Source organism: Protopterus annectens, chromosome 6.part0 (genome assembly GCF_019279795.1).
Source record: "Protopterus annectens isolate FY-2018-M chromosome 6.part0, PAN1.0, whole genome shotgun sequence".
In the NCBI taxonomy this organism is placed as follows: domain Eukaryota; kingdom Metazoa; phylum Chordata; order Ceratodontiformes; family Protopteridae; genus Protopterus; species Protopterus annectens.
Window position 1 is genome coordinate 333,990,948 of NC_056737.1, and position 20,164 is coordinate 334,011,111.

Genomic DNA, 20,164 nt, shown 5'->3' on the forward strand with positions numbered 1-20,164 from the left:
TTCCTATTAAGGGGGCACCTGACATCTGGGGCAAGAAAAACTGATGTAATGGTGTCCACTGCATGTTTTATACCCCTGACGACCTGAAGTCACGGAAGAAGGAAGGGACAGCAACCAACGCAGGACCCAAGACTTTGTTATTCAGGCCAACTGAGGGCTACTGCAAGCAGATAACCTAAATGTGATGACCAACTGTGAATACACTCAACATCTACATTTATGGTAAGTGTACACAACTGTACTTTCTCTGCACTGCCCTTTGGCTTATCTACTGCGCCCAGGGTATTCACAAAGTGCCTAGCTGCAGTCATTGCATTTTGCAGGCAAAGAAATATTCAGATATACCTATACCTGGACAATTGTCTAATTCAGGTGGAAAGCCAGTATATACTATTAAATCATCTGGCATTTGTAAAGAAATTGCTAATTTATTTGGGGTACACCATAAATGAAAGGAAATCAAATCTTGTACCCTGCCAACAAATTGTATTCCTGGGAGCAAGCTTGAATACAACTTCCCAGATGGCCTACCTCACGCCAGAGAAACAAGTTCATTTGACAGCCTACTTCAATCTACTGGCCACAAAGGCCCAGCTGTCTGTAAGGAAAATACTGCAAGCACTGGGGTTCATGGCCTCTTGCATTCTAGTAATTCTATATGCAAGACTGCATATGAGGAAACTACAATGGTATCTAAAAAGTTTATGGTGTCAACATTCTCAGGATCTAGAATCAATGATTCCTATCCTAACTTGTCTAAAAATAGATTTTCTTTGGTGGACAGAGTCCTGCCACCAAAACAAGGGACTACCATTCACTCTACTCCCCTGCCGCCCAAACCCTAACAGATGCATCAGACTATGCATGGGGGGCTCACTTGGCAGGGCAGTGCATTCAGCGCAAATTGAACCAAGTCAAATGCACCTGCGTATCAATCAAAAAGAAATGTTAGACGTACAGAGTGCAGTGACAGCCTTCAAGGACCACATTCTTCCAGGACAATTATTGGTAAAGATGGACAACACCACTGTTATGTGGTACATAAACAAGCAGGGGGGAGCCCACTCATACCCTTTCTGCACTCTAGCCATGGCTCTGTGGAACACATCCTTGAGCTACCAAGTGCACCTACAGGATCAATACCTGCCAGGAAAGCTAAATACACTGGCAGATGACCTAAGCAGAAATCTCTTGGACCCACACGAGTGGAAATTGGAACCAAAGATATTCAACATGTTGAGAAACAAATGGGGGAGCCCAGAGATAGACCCGTTTGCCTCCCCTCAGAACTACCAATTGGGCAAATTCTGCACAAGGACTCATCACAAACAAGCTTGGAAAGTGGATGCCCTGTCCTTCACCTGGAAAAACCTAAATTCTGCACAAGGACTCATCACAAACAAGCTTGGAAAGTGGATGCCCTGTCCTTCACCTGGAAAAACCTATCAGTTTATGCCTTTCCCCCTCTGCCTCTCCTCTCCAAAGTGCTACTAAAAGATCAAACAGGACAAACCAAGGACAATACTGATTGCACCGGACTGGCCACTCCAACACTGGTACCCCCTCTTGCGCAGTGTGTCGCTGCTGACACCATGGCACCTTCCTCGGACCCCTGCCCTGCTGTCCCAGCAGGATGGCCAGATTCTGCACCCACAGCTTCAAACCCTGAACTTTGTAGCCTGGCTAATTACCTGATCTCTCCGTTTCCATCCCTCAGTAAGCAAGTGATGGAGGTCATTCTGGAGGCAAGGAGGCCTAGTACTAGAAAATCCTATGCTGAAAAATGGAAACAATTCTGTTCCTGAAGCCAAACTCGGGGGATGGGCACAATAATACCCAATTTACCCCATATTCTTCAATACTTAACTGAGATGCTTCACAAGGGCCTTTCCTTTTCTTCCATCAAAATTCATGCCTCAGCCATTTCAGCATATTACAACACAGAACCACCCCCTATTCTCTCATCCACTGCTGAAGCAATTCCTCAGAGGGGCCAAAAACTTAAGACCACCCAGGAGAGCCCCTTCTCCAGCCTGGGACCTTAACTTTGTATTGGAAAAGCTCACGCGTCCTCCCTTTGAGCCAGCTGCAAATGCAGAGCTGAAATTCCTTTCTTGGAAAACAGCCTTCCTTCTAGCCATCACTTCAGCAAGAAGGGTGTCTGAATTACAGACCATCGTGGCAGTGGAGCATTTCATCATCTTTCATGAGGACAGGGTGTCCCTCAGGGAGAATCCCTCCTTTATGCCAATGTGGTACCACTGTGGCCCTTAATCAGTCCATTCATTTGCCAACCTTCTTTTCTAATCCACAGAACAAACGGAACGAATACTGTACTCGTTGGATGTGCACAGATAACTTGGATTTTGCTTGTACATGACTAAGCCTCTCAGGAAATCTGAACAGCTGCTGGTGGCATTTACTGCAGGGGCAGAGCGGAAGGCCATTTCAAAGCAAACCATTTGTAAGTGGATAAGCCATTGCATTCATTTCTGCTATAAGCACCATAGAAAACCTACCCCACAGGGATAAGACCACATTCAACCAGGGCTGCATCTACCTCTACAGCCTTTCTCAGAGGTGTCCCTACCAGGGACATCCTAAAAGCTGCTACCTGGAGTTCTGTACATACCTTCACCAAGCATTACCACTTGCCAGTTTTTTTCTAAATCCAGAGTTGGCTTTGCCACTGCAGTCTTGCAGGGCCTTATAGCTGGCCCTAATGCTATGTAATTGCCTCCTCCCATCTTTAGCTTTGGGAATCTACCCAGATTTGATGACTGCAACAGTGAAACACGAAGAACATAGTACAGCTGTGTACACTTACCATAAATGTAGATTTTTTGAGTGTATGCACTGTTGCAGTCCTGGTTACCCTCCCTCCAGCCTCCTGACTTCTATTGACTATACCTCTTTTCTTGTTTACTATGCTTAAAGCTTTCTGGTGTATTTGTATTTTGTTGGAGGTGTAACCTTGTATATAATTGCTTCCCTTTATGGGGGCACCTGACATCTGGGGCAAGAAAAACTGATGTAATGGCATTGGCTGCATACTTTATACCCCTGACTACCTGACATCATGGAAGATGAGACAGCAACTGACACAGGACCCAAGACTTTGATAATCAGACTGACTGAGGGCTACCTGCAAGCAAATAACCCAAATGTGATGACTGTAACAGTAAATAGTCGAACATCTGCATTTCTTTACCACCAGTTCCTAGAAAGCCTGATGGGTACTACAGAGTACCTGACTCTCACAAATTTCTCTAAGAATCCCACTGCGGATCCAGAGACCCTTTTCCAGGGACCTAAAGGTATTAAGGCCACTACAGCCAAAAACCCTACCCCTTCGGACAAGGATTCTAGAGCTTGAGACAGATGGGGTAAAACAGTATATACCTCTGCAATTCTTGCCATTAGGGCTTTAAATTGCCAGTTTCACATGTTGAAGTATCAGCAGCATATCATGGAACTAATTTAAACAGAAAATGTTGCTTCCAGATTTTGCAGAAAATAAAGATTTACAAGAGTTAATGCATTCTGCAAACCAAGTTAGTAAACCTACTTTGCAGTGTGGTTTTTGATGCCTTAGAAGTATCTTGCAGGGCTGCTGTCACTGGGTCTGTTCTGAGAAGGCATGCTTGGCTGAAGGAACAAATCTTGCCAGACCATGTCAAAGCAAAATTACTAGATGCTCCATTAAATCAGGAACGCTTGTTTGGCACAAAAGCAGAAGTTGTTCTTAAAAAGATGGAGGAAAAAGCTAAATCTACTTGCACCCCTAGGAGGAAAACTCGCCCGGCATGCAAAAAAATGGAATGTCCATTACCCAGGACCAATGTGTCCTAAGCATTGTATCCCAGGGATACAGATTCTACTTCCACTCACTGCCAACCCCAAGTGGGTTGCCAGACCTTCCGCCACACCAGTGGGCAGAGGCTCAAAAGCAAGTACTTTCTCTTCTCAGTGTCAGGGCTGTTCAACCTATTCCAGTAGAGCAAAGGGGACAGGATTTCTATTCCAGACTGTTCCTGGTGCCCAGAAAAGAGCTCATGGCGCCCTATCCTGGATCTGTCCATTATCAACACCTCCCTGGTGGTCCCAAAATTCAAAAGGCTTACACTGCAACAGCTGCTTCCTATGCTAGCCAAGGACTCCTGGCTAGTCACCCTAGACGTAAAAGAAGCTTATCTGCACATCCCCATAAGGGAATCTTGCATGAAATATCTACGTTTCAGGGCAGGCTGTATACACCATCAGTTCTCTGCACTTCCCTTTGGCTTATCTACTGTGCCCAGGGTATTCACTAAGTGCCTGGCTCCCACCATTGCATACTGCAGGCAGAGAAATATTCAGATTTACCCATATTTGGACAATTGCCTGATTCAGTCGAATAGTCAGGAATTGCTACTTCAGCACCTGGCATTTGTAAAGAGACTTCTAACTTATCTGGGGTACACCATCAATGAAAAGAAAGCACATCTGGTGCCCAGCCAAAAGTTTGTATTCCTGAGAGCAAGCTTGAACACAACTTCCCAGATGGCATTCCTCACTCCAGAAAAGCAGGTTCATTTGACAAACTACTTCAAACTAATGGCCACCAAAACCGAGCTATCTGCAAGAAAATTACTGCAAGCACTAGGGTTCATGGCCTCATACATTTTACTAATTCTATATGCAAGACTGCATATGAGGAAACTTCAATGGTACTTCAAAAGTCTCTGGTGTCAACACTCTCAGGACTTTGAAACACTGATTCCTGTCATTCCTTGTCTAAAGGCAGAGTTCCTTTGGTGGGCAGAGGCTTGCAACCACAACAAGGGACTTCCTTTCACTCAACCCCTCGCCACCCAAACCCTGTCAACAGGCACATCAGACTATGCATGGGGGGCTGACATGGCAGACAAATGCATTCCAGGCAAATGGAGCCCAGGACAAAATCACCTGCATATCAATCAAAAAGTAATGTTAGCTGTACAGAATACCCTTTCCTTTCAGGATAACTCTTGATAAAGTAGACAACACCACAGTTATGTGGTACATAAATAAGCAGGGGGGGGACTCATTCCTACCCACTCTGTAGGTTAGCCATGGCCCTGTGGAAGACTGCTTTGAGCTACCAAGTGTACCTGCAAGCTCAATTCCTGCCAGGCAAACAAAATTCACTGACAGATGACTTAAGCAGAAAGCTACTGGACCCACAAGAGTGGAAACTGGAACACAACTCATTAAAATTTCTAATGAACAGGTGGGGGACACCAGAGGCAGACCTCTTTGCCTCCCCCCAAAACCATCAATTGAACAAACTTTGCACCAGAAATCCCCACAGCCACATATGACGAGTGGATGCCCTATCCTTTACATGGGATAACCTCTCAATTTATGTCTTTCCTCCTCTGCCCCGCGCCTCAAAAGTACTACAGGACAGACCAAGGGCAGTCCTTATTGCACCAGACTGGCCACACCAGCACTGGTATCCACTCCTACCCTCTCCTACGCAGTCTGATAGCAGTGCCACCCTGGCATTTACATCAGACCCCCTTCCTGCTGTCCCAGCAGGGGGACAAATTTTGCATCCTCAGCTGCAAACACTGAACCTTGCAGACTGGCTTATTCCCTGAACACAACACCAGCAACCCTTAGCAGACAGGTGCTGGACATCATCCTTGAAGCCAGAAGGCCTAGTACTAGGAAATCCTATTCAGAAAAGTGGAAAAGATATGTTCTTGGAGCCAGTCTCTAGGAAAGGACACAGCCGTGTCCTCCTTGCCTCAAATTCTAGATTACCTAGCAGAGCTGCTCCACAAAGGCCTTTCCTTCTCATCATTTAAGATTTATGCCTCTGCCATCTCAGCTCATTACAATCTGGAGCCACCTCTCTTTTCTCACTCTCTAATCAAACCGTTCCTGAGAGGAGCTAACAATTTAAGACCGCCGAGGAGAGTTCCCACCCCTGCCTGGGAACTTAACTTTGTACTAGAGAAGCTCACGCTTCCCCCTTTTGAACCTGCTGCTACAGCAGTTAAAATTCCTCTCTTGGAAAATAGCCTTACTTCTAGCCATTGCTTCAGCAAGAAGAGTGTCTGAGCTACAGGCATTAATGGCTGTGGAACCCTTCATTATTTTCCAGGCTGACAGGGTCTCCATCAGGACTAACCCATCATTTATGCCCAAGGTGGTATCCAGTGTGGCTTTAAACCAATCTATCCATTTACCAACCTTTTTCCCTAATCCTCAGAATAAAGGGGAGAAGATCCTGCACTCCTTGGATGTGCACAGACAACTCGGGTTCTACCTTGACAGGACTAAGCCTTTCAGAAAATCTGACCAGCTGTTAGTCAGCTTTGCTACAGGGGCAGAGGGCAAGGCCATTTCAAAGCAAACCATTTCCAAATGGATAGCACACTGCATCAATTTCTTCTACAAACACCATGGAAAACCTACCCCACAAGGGATCAGAACTCATTCCACTAGGCTACCTCAACTTCTTCAGCATTTCTCAGGGGAGTCCCCACCAGGGACACACTGGAAGCTGCAACCTGGAGTTCTGTACACACCTTCACCAAACATTACCACTTAACTGTCCTTTCTAAATCCAGAGCTGGATTTGCCACAGCAGTCTTATAAGGCCTGGTAGTCGGCCCTAATACTTCTTGACTGCCTCCACCCTTCCTCAGCTTTGGGAATCGACCCAAGTGTGATGACTGCAACAGTGAAACACGAAGAACATAGTACAGATGTCTACACTTACCATAAATGTAGATGTTGGAGTGTATTCACTGCTGCAGTCCTGGTTACCCTCCCTCCAGCCCCCGACTTTTCTAGACTTTCTACCTATTCTCTTTATGGCCATATCTTACGGCTGTGGTATTTACTTTTTACTGGAGGTGTTCCACACTCTGTAATTGCTTCCTATTTTGGGGGCTCCTGACATCTAGGGCAAGAAATACTGATGTAATGGCATTGGCTGCATGTTTTATACCCCTGACGTCATGGAAGAGGCGACCGTATCCTGTGCAGTAATCCCAAGACTCTGGTATTCGGGCGGATTGAGGGCTACCTGCAGGCAGATAACCCAAGTGTGATGACTGCAACAGTGAATACATTCGGACATCTACATTTATAGTAAGTGCACACAACTGTACTGTTTATAATAAATATCTAAATTAATACATTAATCTAGTGCTACATCGGTGCTCCGTGTAAATATATTCTTCTCCAATGGAGCGTTTTCCTTAGCGACAGTGACAGACTTCTGATACAACAGCATATTGTGCTAATTTGTTTTAATCTCTTGAAGTAAAGGGTGCTACAGTTTCATGTTGCACCCACTCTGCATACTTTCTACCAGAGCTGGAAATATACTAAACAGGCCATTGTTAACTGCTAATTGGAAATATGTGGAGAAAGTAGATGGCAAAGCACAGCATCATGTTTGGTGGCAATCAAGGTATTTTATTATGCTTGTCTACTATTGTCTGTCTTTGGTACTAAACCAGTAGCACTGCTTAACAGCGTCCCTAGCAAAATTATATAATTTAGGTTATGTGGTATTGGATATGTCATTATGCAACACAGTTCCTGGATTTTAAGTCTGAAAACATAATTAGATAAACAGTACATAGCTACTTATTGTGTACTATTGCAGTTTGATGAAAATAACTTTTTTTCTTACAGAGATATGGATAGATAACATTGCAAGATAAGTCATTATCATTATCACTATTTCTTTTAAGTTGAAAGAAGTTAACGCTGGGTCATTGTTTTACAGTTGAGTGTGCGTGGGAAAAACAAGAAAGAAAAGTTGGAAGATTTTTTTAAGAATATGGTAAAGACTGCTGATGGGGTTCTTGTTGCGGGTGTAAAGGTGAGTTTTATTTTTCGTGTTTTGACCATAGTAATTGACAGTAGCATTTTCAGCAATGCTAAAGTGTGGATTGGCTATGCTGTAGTAAATCACAAAGCTATTACTGCAACGGCGATTGAAATTGAAATCAATTACTATTTGAATTGAGAACTCATTAGTAGCTGATGGCTTTCCCCCTTGTTTAATAAAGGCTTTCACAGAACACACCTCTCTCCCCCCTTTAGCACGTCTAGAACCTGCCGTTACTGCCATAGTACTTTCCCTAAAATATGGAAGGATGTCATTATTCTAAACCAGTTTCAAAAACAAACAGCCCTGAATCATGCTGAGACTTTAAGCCCGATTCAGTACTAAACACTCTGCAAAGTAATTGAAAAACGAGTTTACTTATAACTTTACAAATAACATTGCTGACTAAGCACTGTTGTCGCCCAACCAGTATGACTTCAAGGTCAACCTGAGCAAAATAGCTGCTATCTGAACAGTAGTGGGCGACATCCTAATGTCCATAGATAAAGGGCAAGCCACAGAAGCTATATTTATAGACTTGACCATTGCATTTGACCTTCCACTCCTGCACACAGCTCTCCTAGTCCATGAGATATGTTCAAAGCTTCATTTACTCCTCCACTTTTTCCCTGTGCACCTCAGTGTCAATAAGCTCTTCAACCAGAGTTCCTCTAGCACTCCTGCTCTTTGTCAACAGACTGCCCCAGACAATGTCAGTGGTGCAACAGGTATCCCACTCGTACAGAAGGCTGTTCTCACACCAGGTAGATTGACTGCTGCAGCGTAAGGGGGTGCTGCACTCCTGAATGTTAGAAGCAGATGAAATGTTAAACCGAGGCCCCAGCTGCTAGATGTAAGAGATCCCACAGCAACTGAAAAGAGTAGGCGTTTTTCATTAAACACTATATCATATTTACAGTACTTGCATATTGTACATTATGTACAGTAATGTGCATTATTAAAACATTTTCACTTTATTTGCTAAAAGTTTAGTACATTCCAATCTTTTTTATAATTTCCATTTTGTCTCCCCCACCCTTTCCACATCCAAAATTGTATCCTCTTCAGTATTTCTGACAATATTCTTTTTCTATAGATTTTTATTCTTTCATTCCATATAGTCCATATAATGTAAAAAAAATTGTTTTTATTAATTTTCATGGAATCCTTCTGTCCTTTATTACTAAAATACTGATGCTCTCTCATGTTCATAATTCATTTCATTTGTACTTTTTAATACCTTCCGTAACCTTATTTTTACATTTTTGTCCCCACAAAACCTTATCCTTTTACAAATCGAGAGAACCTGTTCAGTAGTTACAGTTTCCCCATATTAATTACCTGCTCTTTCTTGTATTTTTTTATATGGCATATTAGCTTTCACTTGTAACTTCCTTATTGTTAATCCCCACAAAAAATCTTTACAGTCATAAAACTTTACACCACTCAAATGTTGCTTTTATGGGTTTTCTTCTTTTAATTTTCTATTTTTTTCAGTGGATAGATATATTTGTTCATTATATTATTTCCTGATTTTTCTCTACACTGTCTATATTTTTCATAACAAAATGTTGTCTTTATATTCTTTCATTTCCTCTTTCAAATACCTTTTCCATGATGATCTTTGTGTTTCACTGTTGCAGTCATCACACGTGGGGTTATCCTACCAGGGGTAGCCCTTAGCCCGAATACCAGAGACTTAGTATTTCTGTGTCGGTTGCTGTCTCTCCAGGACTGACATCAGGTCGTTAGTGGTATAAAAACAGGCAGCCAATGCCATTATATTAGTCTTTCTTGCCGAGGAGCCCGAAGCAGAAGCAGTTCGCATGAGTGCCAGTTGGCCGCCACCTGAGTTTTCATTTCCGAAATTGAAGTTGAAGTCTTCTAAAGCTAAGTACCTCATTGGGGATCCTTTTTTCTTGCTCTAACCTTTGTCAGTCTCGCCTGTGGAAAGCAAATACCACACCGAGATTTCCATTCTTACTGCGTCACCTGTTTAGGCCCAGACCATGACGTTCCTCGCTGTCGGTTTTGTGCTTTGTTGAACACCAGAACTATACGTTGTCAGGCCCTTATCGTAGCTAAATACTTTCGCTCTTGATCTCCGTATTCAGAAATGGCTTCTATAAGCCATCCAACTACTGATCTTCCGAAAAAACTTACGAATAAAGACAATCTCTTTGGCTCCCAGGCAGAAGAGGCTTTAAAAAAGATGGAAGAAAAAGCTAAATCTATGCAGACAGTTAAAAACTTTTTGCAAGTCCAGCCTCTGAGATTCAGTAGGCATTGCCCCTCAAAACACTGGTCCTTTTCAGCCCCCTCTAGGCCGGATAAGACTAAACGTAAGGGAAGCAGACCCCCCAGACAGCAGGGCCAGGGAATGCAGAGATCTAAGCAATGGCGTTCCTCCACTTCTAAAACAGGGAGTGCGAAGCCACCCCCTTATGGAAAGAATTCACAATGACTTTTCAACTACACCTCTTACCTCTGCCCACCTGCTTGTGCCCCTAGGAGGAAAACTTGCCTCCCATGCAAAAAACTGGGCCTCCATCACCAACGATAGATGGGTATTCAACATATTGCTCCAGGGGTACAGAATTTATTTCCACACACTGCCAACCCCAAAAGGGTTCGCAGATCTTCCTCCAAACTAGTGGGCAGAGGCACAAAACCAAGTTAATTCCCTGCTGTCCATGAGGGCAATTCAGCCTGTTCCTGCAGACCAGATAGGCCAGGGTTTCTATTCCAGACTTTTCCTTGTACCCAGAAAAGAGGGCACCTGGCACCCAATCCTAGATCTATCCATTCTAAACCCCTTCCTGGTGGTACCAACATTCGAAATGCTCACCCTACAGCAACTTCTTCCTATGCTATCCAAAGATGCCTGGTTAGCCACTCTAGACCTAAAAGAGGCCTATCTGTACTTCCCAGTCAGAGACTTGCAGGAAATATCTACGTTTCAGGACAGGATCTACGCATTATCAGTTCTCTGCACTTCCCTTTGGCTTATCCACTGCTCCCAGAGTTTTCACAAAATGCTTGGCTAAAGCCATTGCTTTTGGCAGGCAAAGAAATATTCAAATTTCCCCCTACTTGGACTGCCTGATTCAGGCAGACAGTCAGGAAAAGCTTTTGCAGCACCTGACATTTGTGAAAGATTTACTGACCTCACTAGGGTACACTATAAATGAAAATAAATCTAAACTAGTCCCCAGTCAGAAAATTGTATTCCTGGGAACAAGCCTGGACACAGCATCCCAGGTGGCCTTCCTTACTCCAGAAAAACAAGCCTGACAGGATACTTCTCTCAACTGGCCACCAGAACCCAGTTAGCTGCAAGGAAAATCCTGCAAGCTCTGGGGTTCATGGCCTCCTGCATTTTACTAATTCCATATGCCAGACTGCATATGAGGAAATGTCAGTGGTACTTAAAAACCCTTTGGTGTCAACATTCTCAGGACCTGGAAACTGTTATACCTATGATACCTTGTCTAAGGAAAGATTTTCTTTGGTGGCCAGCAGCATGCAACCACACCAAGGGACTTCCCTTTTCACAACCCCACGCCATCCAAACCCTAACCAGAGACTCATCAGACTATGCCTGGGGTGCACACCTGGACAACAGGTGCATTCAGGGCCACTGGAGCCCAAATCAAATTCATCAGCACATCAACCAAAAAGAGATGCTAGCTGTTCAACACACTCTGACAGCTTTCAGACCCCTAATGTCTCCGGGGCCTCTACTAATCTAAACAGACAGCACCACAGTGATGTGGTACATCAACAAGCAGGGAGGAACCCACTCTTACCCACTATGCAGGCTAGCCATGACCCTTTGGCTCACGGCTTCAGCCATGTAGATTCACCTGCTGGCACAATTCCTGCCAGGCAACCAAAACTCTCTGGCAGACAACTTAAGCAGAAATCTCCTAGACCCTCATGAGTGGCAATTAAACCACAACACCTTCAGCCTTGTAACCCAGAAATGGGGTACCCCGAAGGTGGACCTATTTGCCCTCTCACAACAGTCACCAGCTCAGCAAATTCTGCACCAAGGAACCTCACAGCAAGGCCTGAAAAGTGGATGCCCTATCCTTTCAATGGGTAAACCTCTTGATATACGCATTTTCCCCTCTACCTGTTCTTACAAGGGTGTTACTCAAAGTAAGGGAGGAAAGACCAAGGGCAATCTTGATTGCCCCAGACTCGCCACGCCAACACTGGCTGGTACCCACTACTGCGCAGTCTGTCACCATTGCCTTCATGGCACTTCCCTCGGATTCCAACTCTCCTGACCCATCCGAAGGGAGAGTTCTTACATCCACAATTGCAGACCCTGAAGCTGGCAGCTGGGCTTATTCCTTGATCTCTCCTCCGGTGGCAAGCAAGTCCTGAATGTTATATGTGAAGCCAGACGATGCAGCACTAGAAAATCCTATGCTGACAGGTGGAAAAGGTATTGCTCCTGGATCCCAGGATAAAGGAGCTGAACCAGCACAGCCCTCCTTACCTCTCATCCTGGATTACCTGGCAGATCTGCTTCACAGGGGCCTATCCTTCTCATCTATTAAAATCCATGTCTCTGCCATATCTGCTTATTACAGCACAGAGCCCACTTCTCTTTTCACACCCTCCTCATAAAGCAATTTCTTAGAGGGGCTTAAAACTTAAGGCCACCCAGAAGAGCCCCTACCCCTGCTTGGGATCTTAACTTTGTGTTGGAAAAATTCACGCTACCCCCCTTTGAGCCTGCAGCTTCAGCAGAGTTAAAATTCCTCTCTTGGAAAACAGCCTTGCTTCTGGCCATCACTTCAGCTAGAAGAGTGTCTGAGCTACAAGTACTCATGGCTGTGGAACCCTTCATCATTTTTCATGCTGACAGGGTCTCCCTTAGGACTAACCCAACTTTCATGTCTAAAGTGGTGTCCAGTGTGGCTCTCAACCAATCTGTTCATTTGCCCCCCCTTTTTCCCTAAACCTCAAAATAAGGGGGGGAATATCCTGCACTCTTTAGATGTGCACAGACCTGGATAGGACTAAGCCCTTCAGGAAATTTGACCAGTTACTAGTCAGCTTTGCAGCAGGGGCAGAGGGCAAGGCCGTATCAAACAAACCATTTCCAAATGGATAGCACACTGTATCCGTTTCTGCACCCCCACAGGGGGTGAGAACACATTCCACTAGGGCCACTTCCACCTCTGCATCTTTTCTCAGAGGGGTCCCTACCAGGGACATCCTGGAGGCTGCAACATGGAGTTCTGCTCATACCTTCACCAAGCATTACCACCTGCCTATCTTTTCCAAGTCCAGGACAGGCTTTGCAACCACAGTCCTGCAGGGCATACTAGCCAGCCCCAACTCTTGACTGCCTCCACCCGCTTCTTCAGCTTTGGGAATCAACCCAAGTGTGATGACTGCAACAGTGAAACACGAAGAACATAGCACAGTGTTGTGTACACTTACCATAAATGTAGATGTTTGAGTGTATTCACTGTTGCAGTCCTGGTTTCCCACCCTCCATCCCCCTTCTCTCTCTCTCTTCCTCACTCCTTACAGTGCTATTTGGTATTTACTTTCTACTGGTGGTGTTATTCCACCATAACCTACCTCCCTATTTGGGGGCTCCTGACATTTGGGGCAAGAAAAACTGATGTAATGGTGTCTGCTGCCTGTTTTTATACCACTGACAAGCTGATATCCGTCCTGGAGTGACCGCAACCGAAGCAGAAATACTAAGCCTCTGATATTTGGGCCGACTGAGGGATACCCCTGGCAGGATAACTCAAGTGTGTTGACTGCAAGAGTGAATACACTGTAACATCTACATTTATGTTAAGTGTACATAACTGTACTTTCCTACACTTTCCCATATATCCTTATATTTTTCTTTCATAAATACTCCTATCAAAGATCTATTACCTTCTTTTAACCATGTCAGCACTTTGTTCATGCAACATCATTGAATTTATATAATCAGATTAATTAAACCAAACCTTCCTTCCTCCTGTTTGACATACAACTCCTCTCTTCTCGCTGGGTTTAACCGTGATCCCCATATAAATAAGACAACTGACGTTAAATCTTTTTCTTACTTTGTCAATACCATAAACACGCTTGCTAAATATGCAGTTTTTTCCATCAAGATGAAATTGGTTAAATATACTTTTTTTCTTGCTTGTTAACTTGTGTCCTCCAGAACGAACCTATATTTCTTACTTTGTTTAATATTCTACCATTGCTGCATTCTATGCTAGTCAGTCCCACATTTTATCCCTAATATCTTTATTGCTTCTTTATTAATCTGAATGCCTCCTGTTTTATCTGTTCAATACCTTTATTTTTATCCTTATCTGTGTACCATACCAATAACCTTTAAATATTGATTATGTTGTGATAAATTTTAAGATACTGGAAGCAGTCTGTTTAAGGCAGAGAGCCTTGTAGGCTGCAATACTTTACAGCACTATACTTAAGCGCAGTTACTAGTAAAATAACTAACTTGTCTATGTAATAGGTGACACATACTATACTGTTACAGCTTTTAATGTACAAGGTTTGCTTCTTGATACAGATATAGATGATAATTCTCAATGTACCTTGGAACAAAGTGTTCCTACAAAATACCAGATCTAACAAAAACTCAGATCTAGCACCATTTAGTTTTACCGTCCTTTTTATACCCTTTTTTGTGCCATTCGGATCCTGTTCATGAAGGCAGTCTTTTGAAGTTAATACTGTTGGAATTTGCTGGATGTCATGCAGTCTGTTGAGAAGCTGATTTGTGTTCTGTTTCAAGGTAAATTATGTGACGACCTTAAAAATTAGGGAGCCGTTTCGGTCTCCAGTCGTCCTTGCACCTGGGTTAGTCAGGAATTAGGGACTCATCCTTATCTGTAGTTCTCCTTGAAGCTGTACCAGTCACAGAACACATATCACACACAGTAGTATGCCAAAACATGCGTAATAACTCCTCTACTGTACTCTTATTTTTCTACTTATTTTCAACTAAGAAAATTGTAATCCTTTAATATGGGTATATATACTTGCAAACAGACATGTACATGCACTATTGTAAATATTTAAATATATATAATGTTATGTTGTCCTTATTTCGCCTTCATTCATTGCTGGATGGGTTTGGAACAGAATCTTTTCCGACTTGGCCTATACTAAAGCTCGAGAGCTCTTCCACCGGCTCAAGGCTATACCCTATCCCATCATAGTGTGGGAAGATTACCCAGATCTCATTTGCCGCTAAACAAGATCAGGTGCGTCCTACTAGGCTCCAGGCTAAGTGGAATCATTTTCTTCGTTTTATAGAATTTTTTGCTCTAAATAATTAGTGTGTGTGTTGGATAATTTGTAGTAGTGTGTTAGACGCAAGTCTTTCTAGGTCCATTGTGATTTTTTGTACTGTTTGTTGTTGGCCGTCATCTTTCGCTAGGCCATTTATCTTTTCACCGTATTCCAGTCCCAAACTCGATTAAGCTAGAGAGTTTTTTGTGTCTTTTGTTGTTGTTTGTAGTATCTTGCTTTCTTATCCCATTGTCAGTAGGTAGTCTGCTTGAGTTAGAGGGCTTTTCCTGTGAGGAGGAGGTTAAGTTAGAGACTTCTCTTCCAACTGTAAGGAGACTGACGTTTAAGTGAGACTTCTCTGGCTACTTTTTGCAGTTGTTTATTGATTATTTATATATTAAAGTTCTTGTTGGTTTTTCCTAGTAGAGTTCTTGCTTGTTTTGACTTATTGTTGCTAGTCATGTCTAAAGAAGCAAAGCTTTTGGGCTTTAAAAAATGTGATGAAGCCAGAAAATGTCCTTGAGAGATGAACACACCAGATGTTCTTTGTGTTTCACTGTTGCAGTCATCACCTGTGGGGTTATCCCTGCTGTAGTAGCCCTCGGCTGGCCCAAATACCAGAGTCAATGTTTTTGTGCGCTGGCTGCTGTTCCCTGTAGCCTGACGTCAGGTCGTCAGTACTGTAAAGTAAGGCAGCCGATGTCATTACATCAGTCGTTCTTGCCGTGCAGCCCGTAGCAGAAGCAGTTCGCACGAGTGCCGGTCAGTCACTACCAGAAGTCGAATTTCAGCAGAAAACGTCTAAAGCTAAGTACCCCGTTGGGGACCCTTTTTTCTTGCTCTAACCGATGTCCGAAAAAGTAAAAAAATTGTCTCACCTGTGGAAAGCAGATCCCACACCGAGACTTTTATTCTTACTGTATCACTTGTTTAGGTCCAGGCCATGACGTCCCTCGTTGCCAGTTCTCTGCCCTCTTTCATGCAAGAACCATTCGCTGTATAGCTCTTTTTGTAGACCATTGTTTTCACATTCAGTCTTCTAATTCCAATATGGCGTCTATCAGCCGACATTCCAAAAAAACATAAAGATAGAGAGAGGCCACACAAGGCTAAGCCTTCCAACGCTACCGCTAAGCAAGTCTTCAGTTCTCCGGAATTTAGTAAGGCGCTTTTGCAGCCCCTGATGCCTGACTCGCTTTCTACGCAGTCCTCTGTCGAGACCCTTTCAGAGTCTGGTATGCTGCAGAAATCCACTTAGTCTTCCGAGCCGTTGGCTGTCTCTGCCTCAATTGGGTCCGGAGCCGCGACACAGGCACCGGCTTCTGAGGAGGCCGTTCACACTACCGATTCTAGACAAAAAAAGACGTCTTCTCTTCGTCTTCTCTTCCAACTACAATTTCTCGGACACCGATGGATTCTCTCAGGCCTCGAAGCCAGACCACTCCTAGAAAATCTGCTTGTAGCCACCTTCTTGCTACTGCTCCCCCACCCCAAGCTCAAATGCTTAAAATGGCAGAGGATCTCATATCTCTTATCCGAGGTACTCAGGCCCCCATTCCAAAAAGGAAAAGGCTTCCTTCTCCAGAAATTGTCAGACCAAGAGTCTGAGGAATCTGATTATTCTGCCTTTGAGGAGGAACAGCAGCCCTTAACTGTTTGAGGATTCAGATGCAGAGGAAGCCATTCCCTCTGCCTCCCCTCCAGAGGACCTCTCCTTCGGGGAAACCCTTCACTCCCTCAGGGAACATTTTTAATGGGAATCTCAGGACTTCCCACAGTCAAAGAAATGACTTGGAGAGTTTCTGGACCTTTCCCAGCACAGACCCCTGGCCATCCCACCTACTCTAGAAGTAGTGGATGATGTTTTCCTTGAATCCAGTTTAGCCCCTGATCCCCTGCCTCCTGCTCCAGCTAAACCTGACAGGTACTACAGAGTACCGGATTCTCACAAATACCTGTAGAGGAACCCTGCTGCAGACCCTGGGGTCATTACACAGGACCCAAAGGAGCTAAGACTAGTTCTGCCAAGAATCCTCTTCCTTCTGACAAAGACTCCAGAGCTCTGGACAGATGGGGTAAAAAAGTATGCACCTTTGCAACCTTAGATATCAGAGCACTCCGTTGTCAATTCCATATGATAAAATATCAATAACACACTTTGGAACAATAAAAACAGAAGATTGCTACTTCTCCTGAAGGTGCCATCTCAAAGGAGCTGGCAGAATTACTACACTCTGCTTGTCAAGTGGCCAAGCACTCATTACAATGTGGATATGACTCCCTAGAAGCCTCTAGCAGGGCAGCAGTGACAGGAATTGTTATGAAAAGACATGCATGGCTGAAGGAACAACCTCTCCCTAATCATGTCAGGTCTAAACTTCTTGATCCATCCCTAGATAAGGAACGCCTGTTTGGGGAAAAAGCAGAAGAGGTGCTTAAAAAGATGGAAGACAAAGCAAAATCTATGCTAACAGTAAAAGATTTCTTTCAATTTCAACCACCCAGATTCAGCAGGAACTTCCTCTCTAAGCACTGGGCCTTCCCTGCACCCAGCAGACGGGGCCAAAGTAAGCCCTGCAGGGATTGGACATCCAGGCCCCTATCCCAGGGCCAGCAAAGGAGCAAATAGTGGACCACTTCCGCCTCTAAGGCAGGGAGTTCTAAGCCAAGCTTCTATGGTATGCACTCATAATGACTCTCCCCCTCTGCCCTCCTTTCACTCATCTAAAACTAAGACGAAAACTCATCCACCTCAAGGACAATTGGGTCTCTATAACCAAGGACCAGTGGGTATTGAAAATAATTTCTCAGGGTTACAGATTCACCTTTAGCAAACTCCCTTTTCCAAGAAGGTCCCCAGACCTTACCCCAAACCAGTGGCAAAGGCATTAAATCAGGAAAAAACAATAATATCCCAGGGAGCAGTAGAACCTCTCCCCCCGAATCAAACAGGAAAAGGTTTTTACTGCAGACTATTCCTTGTTCCTAGAAAGGAGGGCATTTGGCACCCCATCCTGGATCTATCCAAACTGAACACCACCTTGGTGGTCCCCAGATTCAAAATGCTAACTTTGCAGCAGCCTATGCTCGCACAAAATGCCTGGCTGGGCACCCTAGGCCTAAAAGATGCTTACCTCCACATCCCCATCAGGATATCGTGTAGAAAATTCCTGCACTTCAGAGCAGGAAATCAGCACTTTCAGTTCTTTGCACTGCCCTTTGGTTTTACCTACTGCTCCCAGAGTATTCACCAAATGTTTGGCCCCGGCTATAGCATTCTGCAGACAGAGAAATGTACAGATTTACCCTTACCTGGATGACTGCCTCATTCAGGCGAACAGCAAAGAAAAGTTGATTATCTTCATGTTTCACTGTTGCAGTCATCACATTTGGGTTATCTGCTTGCATTAGCCCCCAGTTGGCCTGATTAACAAACTGTTGGGTCTTGCGACAGTTGCTGTCTCTTCTTCCATGACGTCAGGTCATCAAGGGTATAAAACATGCAGCCGACGCAATTACGTCAGTGTTTCTTGCTGTGCGGTGCCCGAAGCAAAAGCAGTTCGTAAGTGCTGGTTGGCCAACTCCTGAAATTTTCGTTTTCGAGTTTCAGAACCGAAGTCTTCCAACTAAAAGCTAAGTACCCCATTGGGGAAACTTTTTCTTGCTCTAAACCAATGTCAGTAAAAGTAAATAATTGCATTTCTTGTGGAAATGATTTTCATTCATACTGTATTCCTTGCCTAGGCCCCGACCACGACGTACCTCGCTGTCGGTTTTGTGCCTTATTTAAACCACAAACTATCTGTCGTAGGTATATTTTCGCTTCTAAATATTTTGATGCTCGGTTCAATTATCCTGCTATTTCTACAGTAAGCCATCCGACTACCGACATTCCAAAAAAACGCAAAGATAAAGACACAGACAGACCGCCGAGGTCCAAAGCTGCCGACAATGCTTCTCCGACGCCAGTACTCAGTGAGGTGCTTTCGCAGCCTCTGATACCCGCTACTTCAGATTTGCAGACCTCTACTGAGACCCATTCGGAGTCCGGTATGCTGCGAGATGCTTTAACTGTGGAACCTGCGGATGTCTCTACCTTGGATGGGTCCAGAGCCGCTATGCAGGCACTGGCTTCTGAGGGTGTATTCAGGCCTACTGACTTGCGTATTAAACCGACGCCATCTTCTTCAAGGCCTAAAACCCGAACCATGCCTAGATAACTGACGCCCAGATCACATGGCCAGGCCTCTGTGCCTAAAAAACAAATAAGAATGGCTGAAGACTGTATTACTTTAATCGGGGAAAGTTAACCTTCCCCCCTAGGACTGAGTTTGCTTATGATACTTTTGACGAGGATTCTGAATTTTCTGTTTCCTCTGATGACCAGGATTTACCCTTATCTACCTATGAGGATTCTGATGCTGAGGACTCTGTTCCCTCTGCATCCCCCCCCCCCCGAGGATTTCTCTTGGTGAAACCTTGCATACCCTCAGGGAGTATTTTCGTTGGGAAAGTCAGGATTTCTCAGATTCTAAAAAGAGGCTTAGGGGTTTCTTACTCCTGCCCCAGCACAGACCTTTAGCCATGCCTCCTGTACTAGACATTGTTGGTGATGCCTTTTCGGAATCTAGCTTGGCCCCTGACTCTTTATCCCCTGCTTCCAGAAAACCTGATAGATATTACAGGGCCCCTGACTCTCTCAAGTTCCTTTTCAAAACTCCTACTGCGGATCCTGAGACCATTTCACAGGTACCCAAGGGCATTAAAGCTACTACTGCCAAAAATCCTACCCCCTCTGATAGAGACTCTAGGGCGCTGGATAGACGGGGTAAGAAGGTATACACTTCTGCATCTTTGGCCATTATGGTCTTAAACTGCCAGTTTCATATGTTAATGTATCAGCAGCATATTATTGGATTGCTTAAACAGAAAATTATGTTGATTCCTGATTGTGTTGAAAATTAAGGATTTACAGGATCTACTGCATTC

At 44.2% G+C, this 20,164-nt stretch overlaps 1 protein-coding gene across 1 annotated transcript in view; it reads left to right on the forward strand.

Moving 5' to 3' along the window:
- SNX6 (sorting nexin 6) overlaps positions 1 to 20,164 on the forward strand; it is a gene marked incomplete in the record, with an annotated part of 1,213,439 nt that overhangs the window by 304,253 nt on the left and 889,022 nt on the right. Inside the window, 1 exon segment of the mRNA XM_044074093.1 lies at positions 7,775 to 7,870. Coding sequence (XP_043930028.1) covers positions 7,775 to 7,870 — 96 coding nt within the window.